Source organism: Sapajus apella, unplaced genomic scaffold (genome assembly GCF_009761245.1).
Source record: "Sapajus apella isolate SASKATOON/1434 unplaced genomic scaffold, GSC_monkey_1.0 scaffold3, whole genome shotgun sequence".
Classification (NCBI taxonomy): domain Eukaryota; kingdom Metazoa; phylum Chordata; class Mammalia; order Primates; family Cebidae; genus Sapajus; species Sapajus apella.
This window is the reverse complement of record NW_022436943.1, coordinates 3,916,079-3,933,941: the sequence shown is the minus strand read 5'-3', so window position 1 is coordinate 3,933,941 and position 17,863 is coordinate 3,916,079. Positions and strand designations below refer to the sequence as shown.

Below are 17,863 nucleotides of genomic sequence, written 5' to 3'. Positions count from 1 at the left end.
TGGTGTGTAAGTCCTAGCTCTCTGATTTGGGCCTCCTTAAGGGTGGTGGCTTGGCACAGCTATCATAGTGCATTGCTTAAAACTTTCTCCTCAGGTCATTTTACGAATGTAGTTCTAAGTTGAATGAATGCATGCCTGGAGAGCAATTGGGATGGGCTGCTGTGGAAAGTAGTGGTACTCAAGAAAAGGCTCCACAGCCATATATTGGGGATATTATAAAGTGATTTAAACATTAGATAATGGTTGGACTAGAGAAGTTCTCTCTCAGCACTGATTATATGAAAAGAAAACTTTCAAGGGGAGGAGGCATTTCTCCACAGGGGGAAGTAAGTCTAAAAATTAGGAAGGACAGTGACCATTCTGACAATCTACTTACCATAGACAGAGTGGGATTCAACCCTAAACCAGCAGAGTGGGTTAGACGTCTATCACCAGGCATGTGGAGCTGAATCAGATGCAAGGGAAGGATATCATTTTGGAAATTGCAAGTCAGACATGAAATCTAATAGAGGGCATTTCAGAAAGCACAGATTCATGTGAGAAGTTCCCTGGAAAGAAAAGATGGGTGCCGATGTGGGCAGGGGCTATCTGAGGATGCCAGCTTTACAGAATTGCCCTCTCACTCCACTCTGGGGCCATGACTCCCCACTCCTGTGGTCTTCTCCCTAAGGTGAGCAAATATGAATTCAGCACTAGGTAAAACAGCCTACACATCCTCTCACCAGATTCTTTTGCTTTATATTCATCATGATTACCTTCAAGCCAAAGTTTACTCATCTGTAAAATGAGGATAATAATAATTATAGAATCATTGTGAGGCTTTGATAAGATAATGCCTGTAAGTGTTTAGTACAGGCCATGGCTCATAGAAGGTACTTAGTAAATCCTGGCTATGATTATGGTTATGATTCTGTTGCTTGTTTCATCGTTAAACCATATGTCATTTACTCCAGACACAAAAAGTGTGAATGCTATTTCCCAATCTCTGTACCATGCTCCCAGCGAAACAGCCTGTGCCATCCACTAACATACCCGTAAACAATCTCTACTGCATTGGATTCAGGAACTTAGGGAAAATGAGCCTTTTTTCTTGTTAAGCTTCATCTGCAGAATCTCAAGTAGTTTTCAGCTGTGCTCTTTCACATTCCAGTCAGCCTCATTTCCACATATGTACTCCCCTAGATTGAAAGTTCTGTGAGAGCAGGCACCTGGTAAATTATGCCCACCACTGTTTTCTCAGGGCCTAGCAAGGTACTTAGCACCTAACAGGAGCTCAGTAGACATAAGTTGAATGAATATGATGCCCTTTCCAAAATCCTTCTATGCAAGTCCCACTATACTAGTTGCTGCCCTGCTATGTATGTAAAAATGAATAAAAGGTTGATACATTGTCAAAGTCACTGTGATCATTCTGAGTAGTCATTTAATCTCTTTATAGCAGCTGGATGATTATTTCTCAGCTATATGAAATTATTAAATAAACAAGTAGTAATTCATGCTTCATGTTCCATGTCCTCCATCATGAGGCCTCTTTACCAGTTTAATTAGTTAGTAAAGCACAGCACCCTTTCCTCTCCACCTTTTGTCAAGAATTCTAAAGGCTTTAGAGAAAAATGACTCAGGAGGTGAAACAGCAGGACTCCTGGTGTTATTTATAAACTCGTCACTGGAAACTATTTCAGGATCTGCAGCAGCAAATCTCAAGCATCATTTACCTTGCCCCATAATTCTGGAGTTTGAGTATACATGATGAAGCAGCTAATGGCAAGTTACCCCATAGCATTAGATTCCTTTATCATCATCAGCCATGTGTTTTTTTTTTTTTAAATGTGTAAATTACAGTTTGTCTCACCATAGAAGCATTTGATCAAATGGACTTTAATTATGTTTTGGGTGACTACCAAGAATAATCGCCATTTCTTCATTACAAGGATTGTCCTACAAAATTACATTAACGAGGGTCAACCACAAATAGCATTGGGAATTAACTACCTTTAAATGCTAAATTTGCCTCCCAGCTTTGTAGATTTCCTATAAATGGATTTCTTTGGGTCAGGATTTTTTCATGAGCATTGGCATTTAATGGCTATTCCTTGACCCAAATGAATATGCATTAAGAGCATATTCATTTCCCAGGCTGCTTCTTACACATTTGTTTCCCTTTGTTTGGAATTCACAAAGCTTTTCATGTTTTGCCCATTCTTTCCCTCACTGCATGATGATTTTTAGTACGTTATACTTTACAAGGTTTTGTGTCAAAAAAAAAAAATTGCATCCCTTCACCAGGCTGTCAGTTAAAGAGGCTGTGTTGAGCTGCCAAATGGGACACTGCCAGGTGACCAAGAAAGAAAAGCCTAGTTGCATAAATAAAATGAAGTGCATTAGAATATTTAGCTAACATTCACCTAATTTTTCACTGTTGTCAACGTGTAACTTTCTTTCATTCTCAAGGATTATGGTTTGAAGCAAGGATAATTCGCCTTGTCTCTGTCTTCCTTGTAGTTCTTCCCTCAGAACCTGATTTGGGGAAAACCTTACTACTATTTTGTAGCATCAGTCATGTAGGTTGTCATCTTTTTTGTAACCAGCTGCCTTAGACAAATGCATAGACACACTTATTTTAGATAAATCCATACTGTCTGACACATAAGCAAATATGGAAAACAGGAATCCAAAGGCTCTCACTCTCAGATCAGTTTTATTCTTTGGCCAGAGCTGCCTCTAAAGAAATTCACATGACACCATCTTCATTTTTCTGAACATGATACATATTATTCATTAGCATTTAAGCTCATATTTAATGCACATTTTCAGATAGGATTTTTTAGTAGTAAGACTTTTTTGTATCTTTACCTACTATTACCTATGGTAGAGTTCCTTGTGACCTTGACACTGTGATATCTGGAAATGAAAAAAGCCCATTTGGGTTCAGACTCTTGGTCTCTCTAGCTATAATTCTACTTCAGACAGTGACCCCCAGAGGCATTCTGTGGAGGGCTGCTGCTACTTCTACATCACCCCTAAAATTGTTGGGCATACCCTCTATAAAATAATTTTATTTTTCTTTGTAACCCAGCATAGTTTAATCACTATGAATTAATACTAGAGTCCTTTAAAGGGGCAATTTTAGCCTGCCCTACTTGTGGGAAGAATAGGGAAAATTAACAGCATCCTATGACTGGAGGGGCTTTTATAGGTTCCCAAGACTGATTCCAATTCCAAACAATGATACCAGTCCACAAGTGGACCTGACTATAGAGAAACACTCGTTGCTTCTGTTTTTGTTTTTGTTTTGTTTTTGTTTTGTCTCAGATCCAGTTAGTTTCCTATTCACAGCAAAACATTCCCTTCAATCCCAAGGAAACTCAACCTTTTTGATTATGAGTATAGTTTCATAAAAGTTTCTTTGAGTAGGCAAAATATCCCCTTTTTCTTGCTGGTAATCTTTAAACCTTTTTAAAGGTTGTAAAAAATTAGTTAGTCAAGACTTCTTCTTATAAAGCCAGGATTTCTTTTTCTCCTAGACTCTATCTGCATAAGTGCTCTATGATTAAATGTGGGTGTTATAAACTCATCAGCTTGGCCATGTGGAAGTGAAAACCACTGGTCAGAGGTGTGTGGATTCTCCCTTGTGACCTCCAGTTGGCCTCCAATACCATAAGCATTAACAATGGCTGACAAAATTGGAACTCCAGCTCCATTATGTCACCTGGGCATCCCTGCAGTACTCCTGCCAAACAGCCCTGCTAAACTATTCAGATTTCAGCTGGGAATTTAGTCAAAACAGCATGTTTATGTAATACTTCCCATTTGCCTAATTTCCTTGTTTCTGCTTGCCAATGGAAGGGAAGGTGGGCATGAAGAGGTGGGGAAGATGCTTAAGTTCAAATGTCATCTCTGCTAAAACTTGACTTCTGCTTCACTCTGGCTTTCTATGCTCCATGTATTTATAGCCAACTATCAAAAATCTGTCCATTTGAACATGATTATACTAAATTATGATTATTTTAAAGCTTTTATGATAAAGTCTACACTGAAAATAATCTTTAGAGTGTTTTCAGGTTTGAAAACCCAGATGCACTGAATGTTCCCATAGTGTGCTCTGTTAGAAACAATTTTTAATGATGTTTTCTCAGTGAGCATCATTCCCCAGGTGTGGAGAGAACTGCAGAAAGGCATTTACAAGGAGTCACGCTGGCTCAGATAGGTGAAGAAAGAACTTTATTGATATCAGACCATGAAAGGAGAGGTGGCAGTAAATTCTGTAGAGACAAAGGTGAAAACAATAAATTGAGACCAAAATATAAACATGAGTACAATTCAAAATAGAGTGGTAAGAAGGTGTAGATGTTTCTTTATAGCTATATATGTTTTTACACACATGCACACACAGAAAATTATAAACACAAAGATGCTGAACCTAGAATCATGTGGAAGATGTGAAGTGGGTCAATGGAGAAATAGAGGGTAATAAGAAGTATTGGTAGGTATTGAAGAAGTGCCACATTTTATACACATACAGACACATGCACACATATATACCTATATATGTTCTTTCTCTCTCCATATATACTACATATATATTTATATTCTTGCATATATAAATACATATGTAATTTATATTTATTTTCCCCCAATATTCCTCATACCTACAGACAATAAGCTATATGCAGAGGGAAGGCACACTTTCTACCTGAAGGCCAGCCCTTATATTGGTGATCAGTGGGTTCAGTGCTCTTGATCATTAGAGTAATCATGTACAAAATCATGGATGAGGACTTTGTGAGTCACTTAACTTTTGCAAAAAGCATATGAACATAATTTTTCTTTTAGAGTTTATTAGGTGGGTGATGGTAAAGTAATACAATTTTCTAAACAGTAAAATCATGAATCTCATGCATGTCAAAAAATTTATTCAATTTATTAATAATGAGAATATCATTAAGATGTTATACCAATTTAAAGAGCATTTGAGAAACCAGGTCTATGCAACTTAACAAATATAAATTAGGATAAAATTGCTGTGTGAGATAAAAACTGGCTAATGTCTTAGATGCCAAAAAACTGTAACCTTTGAGATATCTGTTCCATGGGACAAAATTCATTTTCATCTCTTTTAGACATCAGTAAGTTAACATGTAACTTCACTAAATCTGGGATCTTTAATCAACAGTAAGCAGTGAGTCAAAAAAAGTACATTCTAATAAATAATCTTTAGGTGGGCCTGGCCCCTAAATGACATTGAAAGAATATACTTCCTACCTTTTTGCTTTATTTTTAAGTCATGAATAATTTTTATTAGAGCGGTGAAAGTTATAAGAACATACTGAGTAGTATATAATAGTGTTTGGATCTCCACTTGTATACTGCTATATGTTTACATGTTTTTGGTAAGGAGTACTGACTTGTCATTCTCCAGTGCAGAAGCTGAGAGTAGAAGCCCCAGAAAGTGGGGTTTATTTACCATAAGCTACTGTAGAAAAGGAGAATGGAGTCAGTCTTTATTTCTGCTTTTGTTCCATTACACATTAAGAATTTTTTCATTTACCCTTTCAGTGATTCAACAAGTATCTGTTAAGCATTCGCTATGTGCCAGGCATTGAGGATTGGGGTGAAAAAGCCCCTGCTCTTAAGGAGCTTACATTCTAGCAGAAAAGACAGACTACAAATAACAAAACCCTGCTAATGTTGGTTCAGCTGGTAGATAGTGCTATGAAAAAGAAAGAAAGAAAAAAAACAGCATCAAAGTAAGGGAGATAATGAGTGACCACATAGAGGGGTAGGCTTTAGATTGAATGGTCAGGAAGTCCCAGGAGAACTGGCACGCCCACAGAGTGTGGCCCAGCCAAAGTGATGGTCTCAGTGTCAGATAGGGCTGCCATTCATCTTCTGCCCACTGTATGAATGTAATTCAAGTCTTTATTTCATGGTCCAGGATACCTCCAACCCAAGTTTCCATCTCCTTGTCATAAAGTAGAATAGGGGTGGGAGATCAGAACCGCAAACAAAAGCAAGTCATGGAAATGGCTTCCTCCTGGGGAAAAGGCAGATTTCCTCAGATTGGGCAGTGAAAGAAGATACAGAGCATGGATTTCAGATCAGAGACACCTGGGTTTGAATCCTATTTCTACCACTTACTTGTCTGGTATGGCACTAGACAAGTTACTGAGATTTATTTTCCATCTGTTAAAGACACAAGAAGATCTGTCCCTCATTGGGGAAATTCAATGAAAAAATCTCCAGAAAGCCCACAGTACAGAGAAAGCACTCAACAAGTAGTCACTATTATTCTTGCAATTCCTCTGTATGGGGAGTCTATAGTATCATCTTCATGCAGTGCTGATTAACTAGTCTTAGTTACTGCTGCCACACAGTTTTACAACCTTACAGAAAGATGACTCATTATCATACAGTTCAGATACCCTGCGACCTGCAAGTCCACTAGAGGTGTTGGTGTTGACCTAAACCATGTGGTCAAAATTATCCCCATAGCCAAGCCAAGATTTCCAAAGAGATAGAAGGTATATGAGCTTAGTGGCATACCTAAAACTTTTTAGCCCACTGGCCCAAGCTTGGAGATTCTTGGGTGGCTTAATAATTTAAAAACTAAAAGTAGAATACTTTTCATGGATTTTTGATTGAGGATTTTTTATTTATTATTAATATTATTATTATTTTACCTTCTGGTCCTATCCTGTCTTTTGTTTTCATTTCCTTTTTTCCCCCACTTATGAGTTGAGTTGCTTTCTCTTCTAGGGAGCTATGTGTTAGGAAGCTGTTAATGAACTGCTTTTGAGTCTAATTTTCAATAAGATTTAATACAGTAGGGATTAAACTGCCCCCTTGAAAAGAGATTAAGTGTCTGCAAATCCCATGAATTGATTTTCTAATTGTTTTGGAAATAATATGTGTTTTTTTTTCATTTGATAATGTTGCTGAAAATAATAATAATTTTAATTAAATTTAAATGTATTTTTAGTATTTCGAGGATTCTAGAGGGACTAAGTTTTCTTGCGGTGAATATGTTAAGACCATAACATTCTTCCCTAACCTCATAATTATTATGATCAGGGGAATGTCTATAATACATTCCATAGCAATTAAATTGCATACCCCAGACTGCTCAAGATGTGTTTATAAAGGAGAAATGGATTTCCCACAGCTGCTCGCCTGTGAATGCATCCTTCATACAGCACCACAGCAGCCAGTATATGCACTAAAATAACAGACTTGAATTTAAACTTTCAGTGCTTTCGAATGTCTTTCAAAAACTTCTCATAACACAAATTGCTTAATTTGTGTACATGAAAACTCACTGATTACATATGAATGAGAGTCAACCTACAATAAGGGGGACTTTAAGAATCTTTGCATATGTGCCCACCCATCTCTTCAGGAATTAGCAGGTATTCAGTCTTGTTCCAACATTCTGCACAAGCCACAGTCATTAGTGAGAGCACCCTGTGAAGACTGAAATCTGCTGTGAACACTATGGGGCAGCTTGGGAATTTTTTATAATATTCATTGGATGGTCTTCACCTAGTCACACAGCTGGAAGATATTTTCTGTGAGATGAGTGTTTACAAAAAAAAAAAAAAAGATTCATAGAGAGGAAGAAGAGGTAAGGGAAGGAGGAAGAGGGAAAATAATCCAAACCAGGGTCAAGGCAGTCATATAGACTAGAATCACAGACCAGCTATTCCATCTTTAAAAGTAGTCGTCACAGCCTTAATTTACTAAATTGGAATTTTCAATCCTCCAAGTTGTAATGAATTGATACTGTCATGATACTGTTGATATAGATTGGCTCATCTTTGTGGCTATATAATAACTACGATAAAAAATTAAGTACCTACTAATCCTCACAAGCATCTTGGAGGTTGGATATCATTAGTTCTGTTTCATGATTGAGGAAACTAAAGTTGAATGGCTTTACACCATTCTTTCAAAGTCACCCAGTTTTTAAGTGGAAGAATTTGAATTTGAACCCAGCCCTGCCTGCCTCTAAACCCCATATTCTCTCAGCTCTACCTCTCTGCCTAGGTGTATCTAATCCTTGGTTGACATGCTGAAGGATATCTCTTCACATTCTTAAACTTCAAACCTCCCTTGGAAATAATTTTCTAACAGTGAAACTGCCCTAATAATGCTGTAGTTTGCTTCCAGGGGAGAATATTGGCCTTCAGGGCAGGCTCCTTCTACCAGATTTCCATTTCATAAAACCATTTTATGACTCCCTCTTCAGAGCTCATATACTTGTCAAAAGATCCTGTGCAATTTATCCCTGGGGATAGTTAACATTCCCCCCACTCACCCTGCGATGTCAGGTGCTCTCAGAAACGGAAATGCAGGATCTCCCTCAGTGCACATCTTTTAGATCAGTAGCTGTCACTGATAAAATGTCTCCTGGGAACTGCAGAGACAAAGTTGCAAGCCAGCCAACAGGCCCACCCTGGTATCTCCTGCAGTTACCAGCATTCTCATTCGTGATAGAAGATTGTTTGGAGTTGTTTTAGTTTTGTAGAATGTTCATGGGAACTTAGATAATATCTGAGGAAATGCCTTCTTTAAGTCACTAAAGGAAGGCAGCCAAATTCCTTCAGTCTGAGAATTTTGGAACCCTGAAGAGGGCATGGACAAATATTTTTCTTGCCTCTATTTTTTTTTAATAGGGAATTTGGAGCCTTTTTCTGTCGACCACCATGCAGTGTCTTTAAGAAGCTCTGACTGGGAAGGAAACAGCCCTGCATGTTCCATGCTCTGTCTGCTGGAATTAAATGTGCTTTCCTGTTTCCTGACATTCACAATTCTAATTCATCCTCCATGTACCCTCAGTGACTTCTGTTCTTTGAAGGTTTTGACTCTATCCTTAACTTGTACATGAATTTGACATTCACTTGATACTCTCTGGGGTCAGAGAGCATGTATTCCCCACCAGCTTCAACTAATTCTAAAATGTCACAGTTTCTGTTAAAATGCTTCTAGCTACTATCAGAGTAAACATACAGATTTGTCTCCTCTGGGTGTGCTGTGAGTTCATGGCATAAACTATCTTCTCGTTTTAAAATGGATGTCTGGCTTTTCTACTGGGAAGTGTGGTTATCTATGCCTTCTGGAGGTCAAGATGTCATCATCTGGCTCTGGTCCCTCATACCTCTACCCCAGACTAGACCTCTTCTCCAGCTGTATACTCACCTTCGTGGTTATTCACACAATTTCTCCTTCATGTTTTTCGAAGCATCTCCCTAAGGCACAGCTCTTGTCACCTCACCTTCCTATTCATCCTTCCACCACGATGACTCCACATTTATGAACTACATTCGGTCTATTTTCAGCCTTACATTTAGGACCTTCCACAGGTGGTTGCCAACTTTATCTGCCAATAATTAGCCCAAGTTACCCCCCAATATCAACTAAACTGGAATGCTCACATGTTCTCTTCATCTGGAATACCTGTGCCCTTATCTTTCTGTTGACAGTGTAAGTACTGCACCCCAGAGCAAGGGGTTTATAGGGGTAGATAGGAGAAAACTCTGGTACGAACTTTTAAGAACTTAAATTGGGCTCAGAGAAAATCTAGATGGCATCCTGGGGAAATGGAGGGCTCAAAAACCATGGCAGTCTCCAATCCACAAGACAGGAAGTAGGTGATTAGAAGAGGGAAATCCTAACAATGTGGTTACCAGAAACCCTTAGAAACATCCCTCCTCTTCTGAAAAATAGTTATTGGATATAACAATAATTGTCTTCTTATAACACATGACTTAGCAGGAGGCGAAGTAAGGGAATTCCTCAGAGGTAAGAAATAATAGAAATAATGAAAATCTATAGAAATAAGAAAACCCTGGGGCCTGGCATTTGTCTGCTAATCCCTGTTTGCCTAGAGGATGGGTTTTAATGGGTTTAATGAGTGCATCTAGGACAAGTACAAAATTTGGGGCCACTAGTGTACTTTATAAGATATTGATTAACTTTAGACTTATTAAGATAAATGTGTAACCTATAATTCCCAAGATCTCCACTGACAGAATTAAAATAAAGCATGTAACTTCCAAGCTAATAGAGTGGCGGGGGGCGGGGAAAGGAATGAGAAGAGGGAAAAAAAATCAACCCAAAAGAAGGCAAGAAAGAAAGGGAAAAAAGAAACCTAGAAAACACAATAAACAAATAGGAGCAAAAACTAAGATGGTATAAATAAATCCAGTTTAACAATAATCACAATCTGCATAAATGGATTATACTCTCCAGTTAACAATCAAAGATTATTAGACTATATTTTTAAAATTCAATTCTAAACTATTCATAAGAGAAACTCCCAAAAGTATGAGACAGAGAAAGCCTGGAAGTAAAATGATGGGAAAGGACATACCAGGGTAATACTCTTCAAAAAGAAGCAGGTGTGGCTATATCAAATATTAGGGAAAACTAGACTTCCAGAACAAAAAGTGCTACTATAGATGAATTTTCAATTTACTGGTGTACATAATTTTAAATTTATATACCCCTAACAACATAACTTTGAAATATATAGAAAAGAAATTACTGGAACTACAACTACAATATATTTAAAATCACAAGGGGACATTTTCATACATCTCTCTCAAAATTGATGGGTCAAATAGACAATAAATCAGTGAGGAGTTAAAAGGTTTGAAGAACACAATTAAGAAGCTTGATCTAATGGACTTACACAGAACACTGAAAGCACATTCTCTTCAAATACACATGAAACATTTACAAAATGCGTCATATAATATAGGCCACAGAGCAAACATCAACAAAATTCAAAGAATCTGTATCATATAGCCAGCATTCTCTAACAGTTAAATTAGAAATAAATAATGAAAAAATAACTTAGAAAACTTTATATTTTTGAAAATTAAACACATTCTAACTCATGAGTCAGGGAAAAAGTCAAACTAGAAATTAATAAATATTTCAAACTGAATGGTCATGAAACTACTAATTGGAACTAGTGGGATACAGCTAAAGCAGTATTGAGGGAAGATTATATAGCCTTACTGCTTATACTAGAGACAAAGCACATCTGCAAAGTAATAAACTGAGTATTTAACTCCAAAAGTTAGAAAAAGAAAAGCAAATAAATCCAAAGAAAGGTGGAGTAAAATAATATAAGCATAATATAAACTTGTTAGCAGAAATCAATGAAAGAATAACTACTAAATAATAGAAAGTATCCAAAAAATGAAAGTTGTCATCTTTTCTTTTTCTTCAAAACACTAATAAAACTGAGAAACTGCAAGCAAGATTAAAAAAAGAGATGACACTGATAATCAACATCAAGAATGAAAAAGAGGGCACTGCTATAAGTGCTGCAGACATCAACTAAAATTAAAAACAGGATATTACTGACAACTTCGTACCATTATTTTGAGCATTTGGGCAAAACTCACAAATTCCTAGACAAATGTAATTTCCATAGTTAATTCAAGAATAAATACAAAACCTGAATAGCCCAATAACCTGAAAAAAATTGAATCATTAGTTAAAATTGTTATCATAAAGAAAGCATCAGACTTTGATGGCTTTGTTAAAAGTTCTACAAAATAACCAGGAAATAAATAATTCTAATCTTACACAAACTATCCCAGAATGTAAAAAACGAAGGAAAACCATGTTATGAATCAGATACATCCTTGATACTAAAACTGGAGAGCCACAAACAGAAAATTTAAGTTTTTCAAAATGTAAATTTATAATAGCAACAAAAAATATAAGCCATCAAACAAAGAAAACTAACAAAAGGTATGTAAAACTTATAAAATTTTTAAGACATTACAGAAGGCAAATAGAAACATGTATCAGCACAACGTTTTCATGGATAAGAACACAATATTCTAATAAAAAGATGTTAGGCTTTCCCACAATTTAAAATGAATATTAGCACAAGTCTGGTCAAAATCCAAAAACACTTTTGGAGAATTTTTAAATAATTCTAAAATTCATCTGAAAGTTCAAATGGTTCCAAATAATCAAAAACACCCCTGAAGAAGAAGGAAGAGAAAGTGAGGGAACTTGACCTAACAGATAGCAAGGATTCTAAAGCAATAGCAATTAAGATAGTGTGACATTGTTACAGAGATAGACAAATAGTCCACTGAAACAATTAGAAAGCCCCAAATAAACATATAAGGAAACTTAATATGACAAAATCAGTACCACAGATCAGTGGGGAAAAAGGAGGTACTACTAATCAATAAATGTTCTGGACAATGGAAAACAAAATAGAATCCTACCTCACACCCTATGCAACAATTATTTCCTATTCTAGATGGGTGGATAACTTAAAAATGAAATATTTTTACAAATTTAGAATAGAATATCAGAGAATATCTTTATAATATTAGGGTAAGGAAGGACTTCTTAAGAGATAAAAAGTACAAATCTTACAGGAAAAGATTCATAAATCCAACTACATTAAAAGTAAGAACACTTATTCATCAAAACACACACTAAACAGGGTAAAGAAATGAGCCACAAACTGGGGAACTACTAACAGAAGAGTAGTATCTAAATTATGCCAAGAACTCTTACAGACAAATCCATTGAAAAATGGGCAAAATACATGAACAAGAACTTCACAAAAGAGGAAACACATAAATGACCAAAAAGTCCATAGGTAAAAACATACTTAATCTCACAGTTAGTCTCACTTTTAAAACTGAGAATAAGCTAACATTTCACACTCACCAAATTTACAAAAATTAGTTTGACAGTGTCGAGTGCTGTAGACTATGTGAAGCAAGAGAAGGACTTATATACTAGCAATGTGAGTAAATTGAAAAGGAAAACATTTTGGAATTGCATGGTAAAATTAAGCACACCCATACTCTGTAGCCCAGCAAGCCATTTCTACATTCAAAGCCTCGAGAATGTTGATAACAGCATGTAATAGAAAACTGAAAACAACCTAAATGACCATTGTTGGTAAAAATGGATAATAAATACAAAGAGGTAATGTACTGCAATAAAACATGAAAATACTACCACTATCCACAACAGCATAGATAAATCTTATATATGTTTAAGTGGAAAAAACAAGCTGAAGAAATCTATCTGGAGGATATGGTTCAAAAGCAGGCAATATTAAACTGTATATCTGTACATGTATAATTGTTATATACAGTCATATACATTATATATGGTAAAGTATGAAGTGGTAAGACTGTAGAAAAGCAAGTAGTGATTAACAAGCAAGGCAGGATAGTGGGTACTTCTGGAGGGAGGAAAAGATCTGCAACGGGCAGGGGTGTCATAAATAGGTTTCCAAGATACTAGTAATATCATTCTTGCATTGAATTATGAACATGTATAAACTTATTATTGTCACCCTTTATAACATACATTTATGTTTTCTACAATCTTATGTGTGTATGGTATATTTCACAATAAAAGTCAACCAATCAATCAAGCTAGCTAGAGGCTAAAGAACTGTAACTAGAATCCGTAAGATGAGCCTAGTAGGTTTTCAAGGATAAATAAGAGACAGTGAAGTTTCCCTGAGGCTATGATGAGCCATGACTGAAACCAGCAAAAACCTTTGCACTTGAATGAGAAGGAAGCTTTGAAGTGGGGCAGAGACTCCTGCTGGTGCCCTTGGAGGTTGCTGGGGATGTTATGACTATAGGAAGTAAATGGATAATTTGAGAAGGAAAACTTGAACAAAGGGGTATATTGACTTTCTTTTGCATCCAGGAAGGTACATAATTTGCAAATATGCAGATACAAAGAAGATACTGCCTTTTTATAAATATGAGGCATTTGTCTCAGTTACTTATACAAATAAAAGTGTATTTTCCCACATCACAGGAAATCCAGAAGGCAGTGCAGAGCTTACTGAGATGGTTAGCAGAATTGTCCAAATGCAGACTCCACTTGCCACTCTGCCATTTTTAGTTTAGGGGCTTATTGCCCCACGTAGCTCCAAAGTTCTTATCTGCCTTGAATGTACATTCGGGGTATTTTCCCAGCTCTTTGTCAACAAAGTTAAAGGCTTTTCTAGAACTCTCCCATAGCCTGCTACTCACATCATAGCCATCAAAATGGTGTCACATTTTCTTGCTGCAAGAGAGCCTGGGAAAGTATTTACTTTGCCATTGCAGACTGTATAATAGGCGCAGGCAAAAGTGAAGGGGGAGAAGTCTGTATTCAATGGTGTCTGTCAAAATACTCCACTAAGAATTCTTCTTCTTTTCCCCCAGGAGCCAGTCTACTTGATGACTTATACAAGTATTTCTTCTTCCATCACTCCCATGGAGACACCATGACTGTCATGGATCCAAAGCAGATGAATGTTGCTGTTGCAGTTTGGGCTGTTGTCTCTTACGTTGTTGCAGACATGGAAGAAATGCTGCCTAGGTCCTAGAAACAGCAAGAAAGAAACATTTTCATGCTTCTGGCCAGGAATCCTGGGTCTGCAACTTTGGAAAACACCTCTTCACATAACGATTTCATCTAACTCATCTTCAAAGCACAACTCTGTTTCATGCTTTCTGTTATTATCTTTCTGATACTTTTCAAATTCTCTGATTTTAGAAGAAGGAATCATTCTCCCCTGCCTGCCACCACATAGAATCAACATATGGTAGGGATCACAGTGAGGGCATTTCTTTATATCACCTCTTAAAAATATTGTTTCCGCTTTAAAACTAAAAGCTTAATAAACTTTTGGAAGATCTCAGATTTTTATGTGTTCATTTATTAACACTAAATATGAAAATATGATTTATATTTATTGAAGGAGTAGAAGAATTACTCAATTTTAGTATGATCTTAATTGAATATATAGAGGCATTTGGCTTTCCAATTTGCATATTTTTATATTATGTGAATTTTAAAATGAGCTTTGAAATTTTTTACAGGAAAAAAGGATATTATCATTTGGGGAAATAATCAAGGATGGATAATTAATTGCCTTTTTAAAGATAAGTATTAGGGTTTATGACTAGATAAATAATGCTATTTTGCATTTATGTTTTGTATATTTTACACAACATTACCATGAAATTGGGACATATTCATAATTTGCTGATGACATGGTTGGAGCTCAGAGAGGCTAAATAATATTTACAGAGTCCTCTAGAGCAAAAACAGTAATCCCCATCCTCTCTGGAGCCAATTTCTCCTATTGTTCCTCACACAACATCTAATATTCAATAAAAAATTACAAGACACACCAAAACCAGAACAAGAAAAAAATAAACTTATTGTCAAGAGATAAAGCAATTAAGAGAACCAGACTAAGAGATGACCTAGAAGTTTGAATGATCAGAGGAGTTTAACCTAACTATGATGATTATGTTAAAGGTCTAATGAGAAAAGTGGACTGTACACAGGAACAGAAGAAGAATTTCAGTCAAATTGGAAACCATAAAATGAAGTCAAATACAAATGTTAAAAAATGCCATGTCAGATATGCAAAATTTTTTTGTCAGACTCAGCTAATTGGACAAGGCTGCAGAGAGCATCAGTATACTTGAATGTAAGCCAATAGAAATGATCCAAAAAGAGAAGAAAGAGTAAAGGAGAAAAAATGCCAGAGTGGATTATCCAAGAATTGTTATACAGTATCAAGTTGTCTAGTACGTGTGTAATTGGATTTTCAGAAAGAGAGGACAAAGCATCAATTATATTAATGATAATAAAACAATTGAAAATGTAAGATCTTTCATTTCTGATGAAGTATCACACTAGTACTCTGACTGACCCCTACACTGAGATGACAAAAATACTAGATAATTTTTCAGAAACACCTTATTAAATATATGAATAAACTGATTAACAAGTGAAAAATATTAGACAAAAGACTAAGTATCGAAAGACTATATACCAAGAGATACATAGAATTTTTTTTGCTTTTTAAAGGTTTTTTAAACTTATACACACACACATTTATATGTATACTATATATATGTAGTATACATATGTATATACATACATAATTCCAATAGCTTTTGAGGTACAAATGGTTTTTGGTTACATGGATGAATGGTATAGTGGTAAAGTCTGAGATTTTAGTGTTCCCCTATCCAACTAATGTACATTGCATCCAATATGCAGTTTTTTATCCCTCACCTCCCTTTCACCCTCCCTGCTTCTGAGTCTCCAGTGCCCATTATACCACTCTGTATGCCTTTGTATATATACCCATAGCTTAGCTCCCACTTATAAGTGAGAACATAAAGTATTTGGTTTTCCATTCCTGAGTTAATTAACTTAGAATAATGACCTCCAGCTCCATCCAAGTTGCTGTAAAAGCATTTCATTCTTGTTTATAGCTTACTCAGCAGTGTTCCATGGTGTATATATACCACATTTTCTTCATCCACTCATCAGTTGATGGCCAGTTAGGTTGGTTCTATATCTATTCAACTGTGAATTGTGCTGCAATAAACATATGTATCCCAGTGTCTTTTGATATAATGACTTCTTTTCCCTTGGGTAGATACCCAGTAATGGGGTTGTTGGATAGAGTGGTAGAAATACTTTCAGTTTTTGGGGAAATCTCTGTACTGTTTCCATAGAGGTTGCACTAATTTACATTCCTACCAGCAGTGTATCAGCAGTCCCTTCTTACCACATCCAGTCAACATCTATTGTTTTTTGACTTTATAACAATAGCCATTCTGGGGCCAGTCATGGTGGCTCATGCCCGTAATCCCAGAACTTTCAGAAGGCAAGTCAGGATTGCTTCAGTTCAGGAGTTCAAGATCAGCCTGGACAATATTGTGAGACATTTTCAGTACAAAAAATAACCATAAAAAATAAAATAGCTAGGCATGGTGGCATGCATCTGTGGTCCAAGCTACTTGGGAAGCTGAGGTGGGAGGATCTCTTGAGCCCAGGAGGTCTAGGTGGTAGTGACCTATAATCATGCCACTGCACTCCATCCTGGGTGACAGCAAGACCCTGTCTCAATAATAATGGCCATTGTGGCCGGAGTAAGGTGGTATCTCATCATTTTAATTCACATATCCTTGATGATTAGTGATGTTGAGCATTTTTAAAATAAATTTGTTGGTCATTTGGAGACAACCAGAACAATGAACAAGCTTTCTCTTTGAGAAAGTTTAAGGAATATAAGTTTACCACTTAGAGATTCAGAGTTTACCACTTACCATTCAGAGATCAGGAGATGGTAGACAAATCCCAGATTCTGCCACATTAAAGATACTATAGAACTCCAACAAAAATGAGACCCCAAAAATATTATACCTCAATACAGTGGTGAACAAAAATAACTCTCAGGTCTGCGAGGAAAGATACCATGATTAAGTAAAAGCTAAGTAGAGGGTCTGAGGAAATAACCACTTATAAAGTTACAAAAAATATTAATTCACAACCAAAAGAGGAAAAAAAGGAACCATAGCATTCTAAGCAAGAGCAAACAAACAAACAAAAAAAAGATAATTAACCCACAGTGTCCTCTGATACTGGAATTTCTGGATTAACAATTATTTAAACTATGTCCATTGTTTCAAGGAAGTCAAATAAGAATTTAAAAGTAGAACAGAGAGCATGGGACTATAAAAAATAACCAAGCATATTGTAGAAACAACCAAATAGAACTTTAGAGAATATAAATTATACTAAGTGAAAATTTAAAATTAGGGGACAAATTTAATCAATTTAATGAGAACTCATAAAATGCAAGTTGGTAGTGATGAAATTTATGAGATTTTAGCACAGAAAGACAATGGAAAACATAAAGGTTAAGAAATATTAAGGATAGAGTTATATTGTCTAATGTGTTTAATCAGGGTTTCGGGAAAAAAATGGGACAAACAATTATCTGAAGACATAATAAATCAAAATTTTCCAGAAATAATGAGATATACAAAAT

The 17,863-nt window shown here is 36.1% G+C and overlaps 1 protein-coding gene across 1 annotated transcript in view; it reads left to right on the top strand.

The window, feature by feature from the left end:
• Positions 1 to 14,696, top strand: part of CPQ (carboxypeptidase Q) — a 495,642-nt gene extending 480,946 nt beyond the window's left edge. Inside the window, exon 8 of the mRNA XM_032245652.1 lies at positions 14,223 to 14,696. Within this exon, the coding sequence (XP_032101543.1) occupies positions 14,223 to 14,386 (164 nt within the window). The 3' untranslated portion in view covers positions 14,387 to 14,696. The remainder of the gene's footprint in view (positions 1 to 14,222) is intronic.
• Positions 14,697 to 17,863: the final 3,167 nt, after the last annotated feature.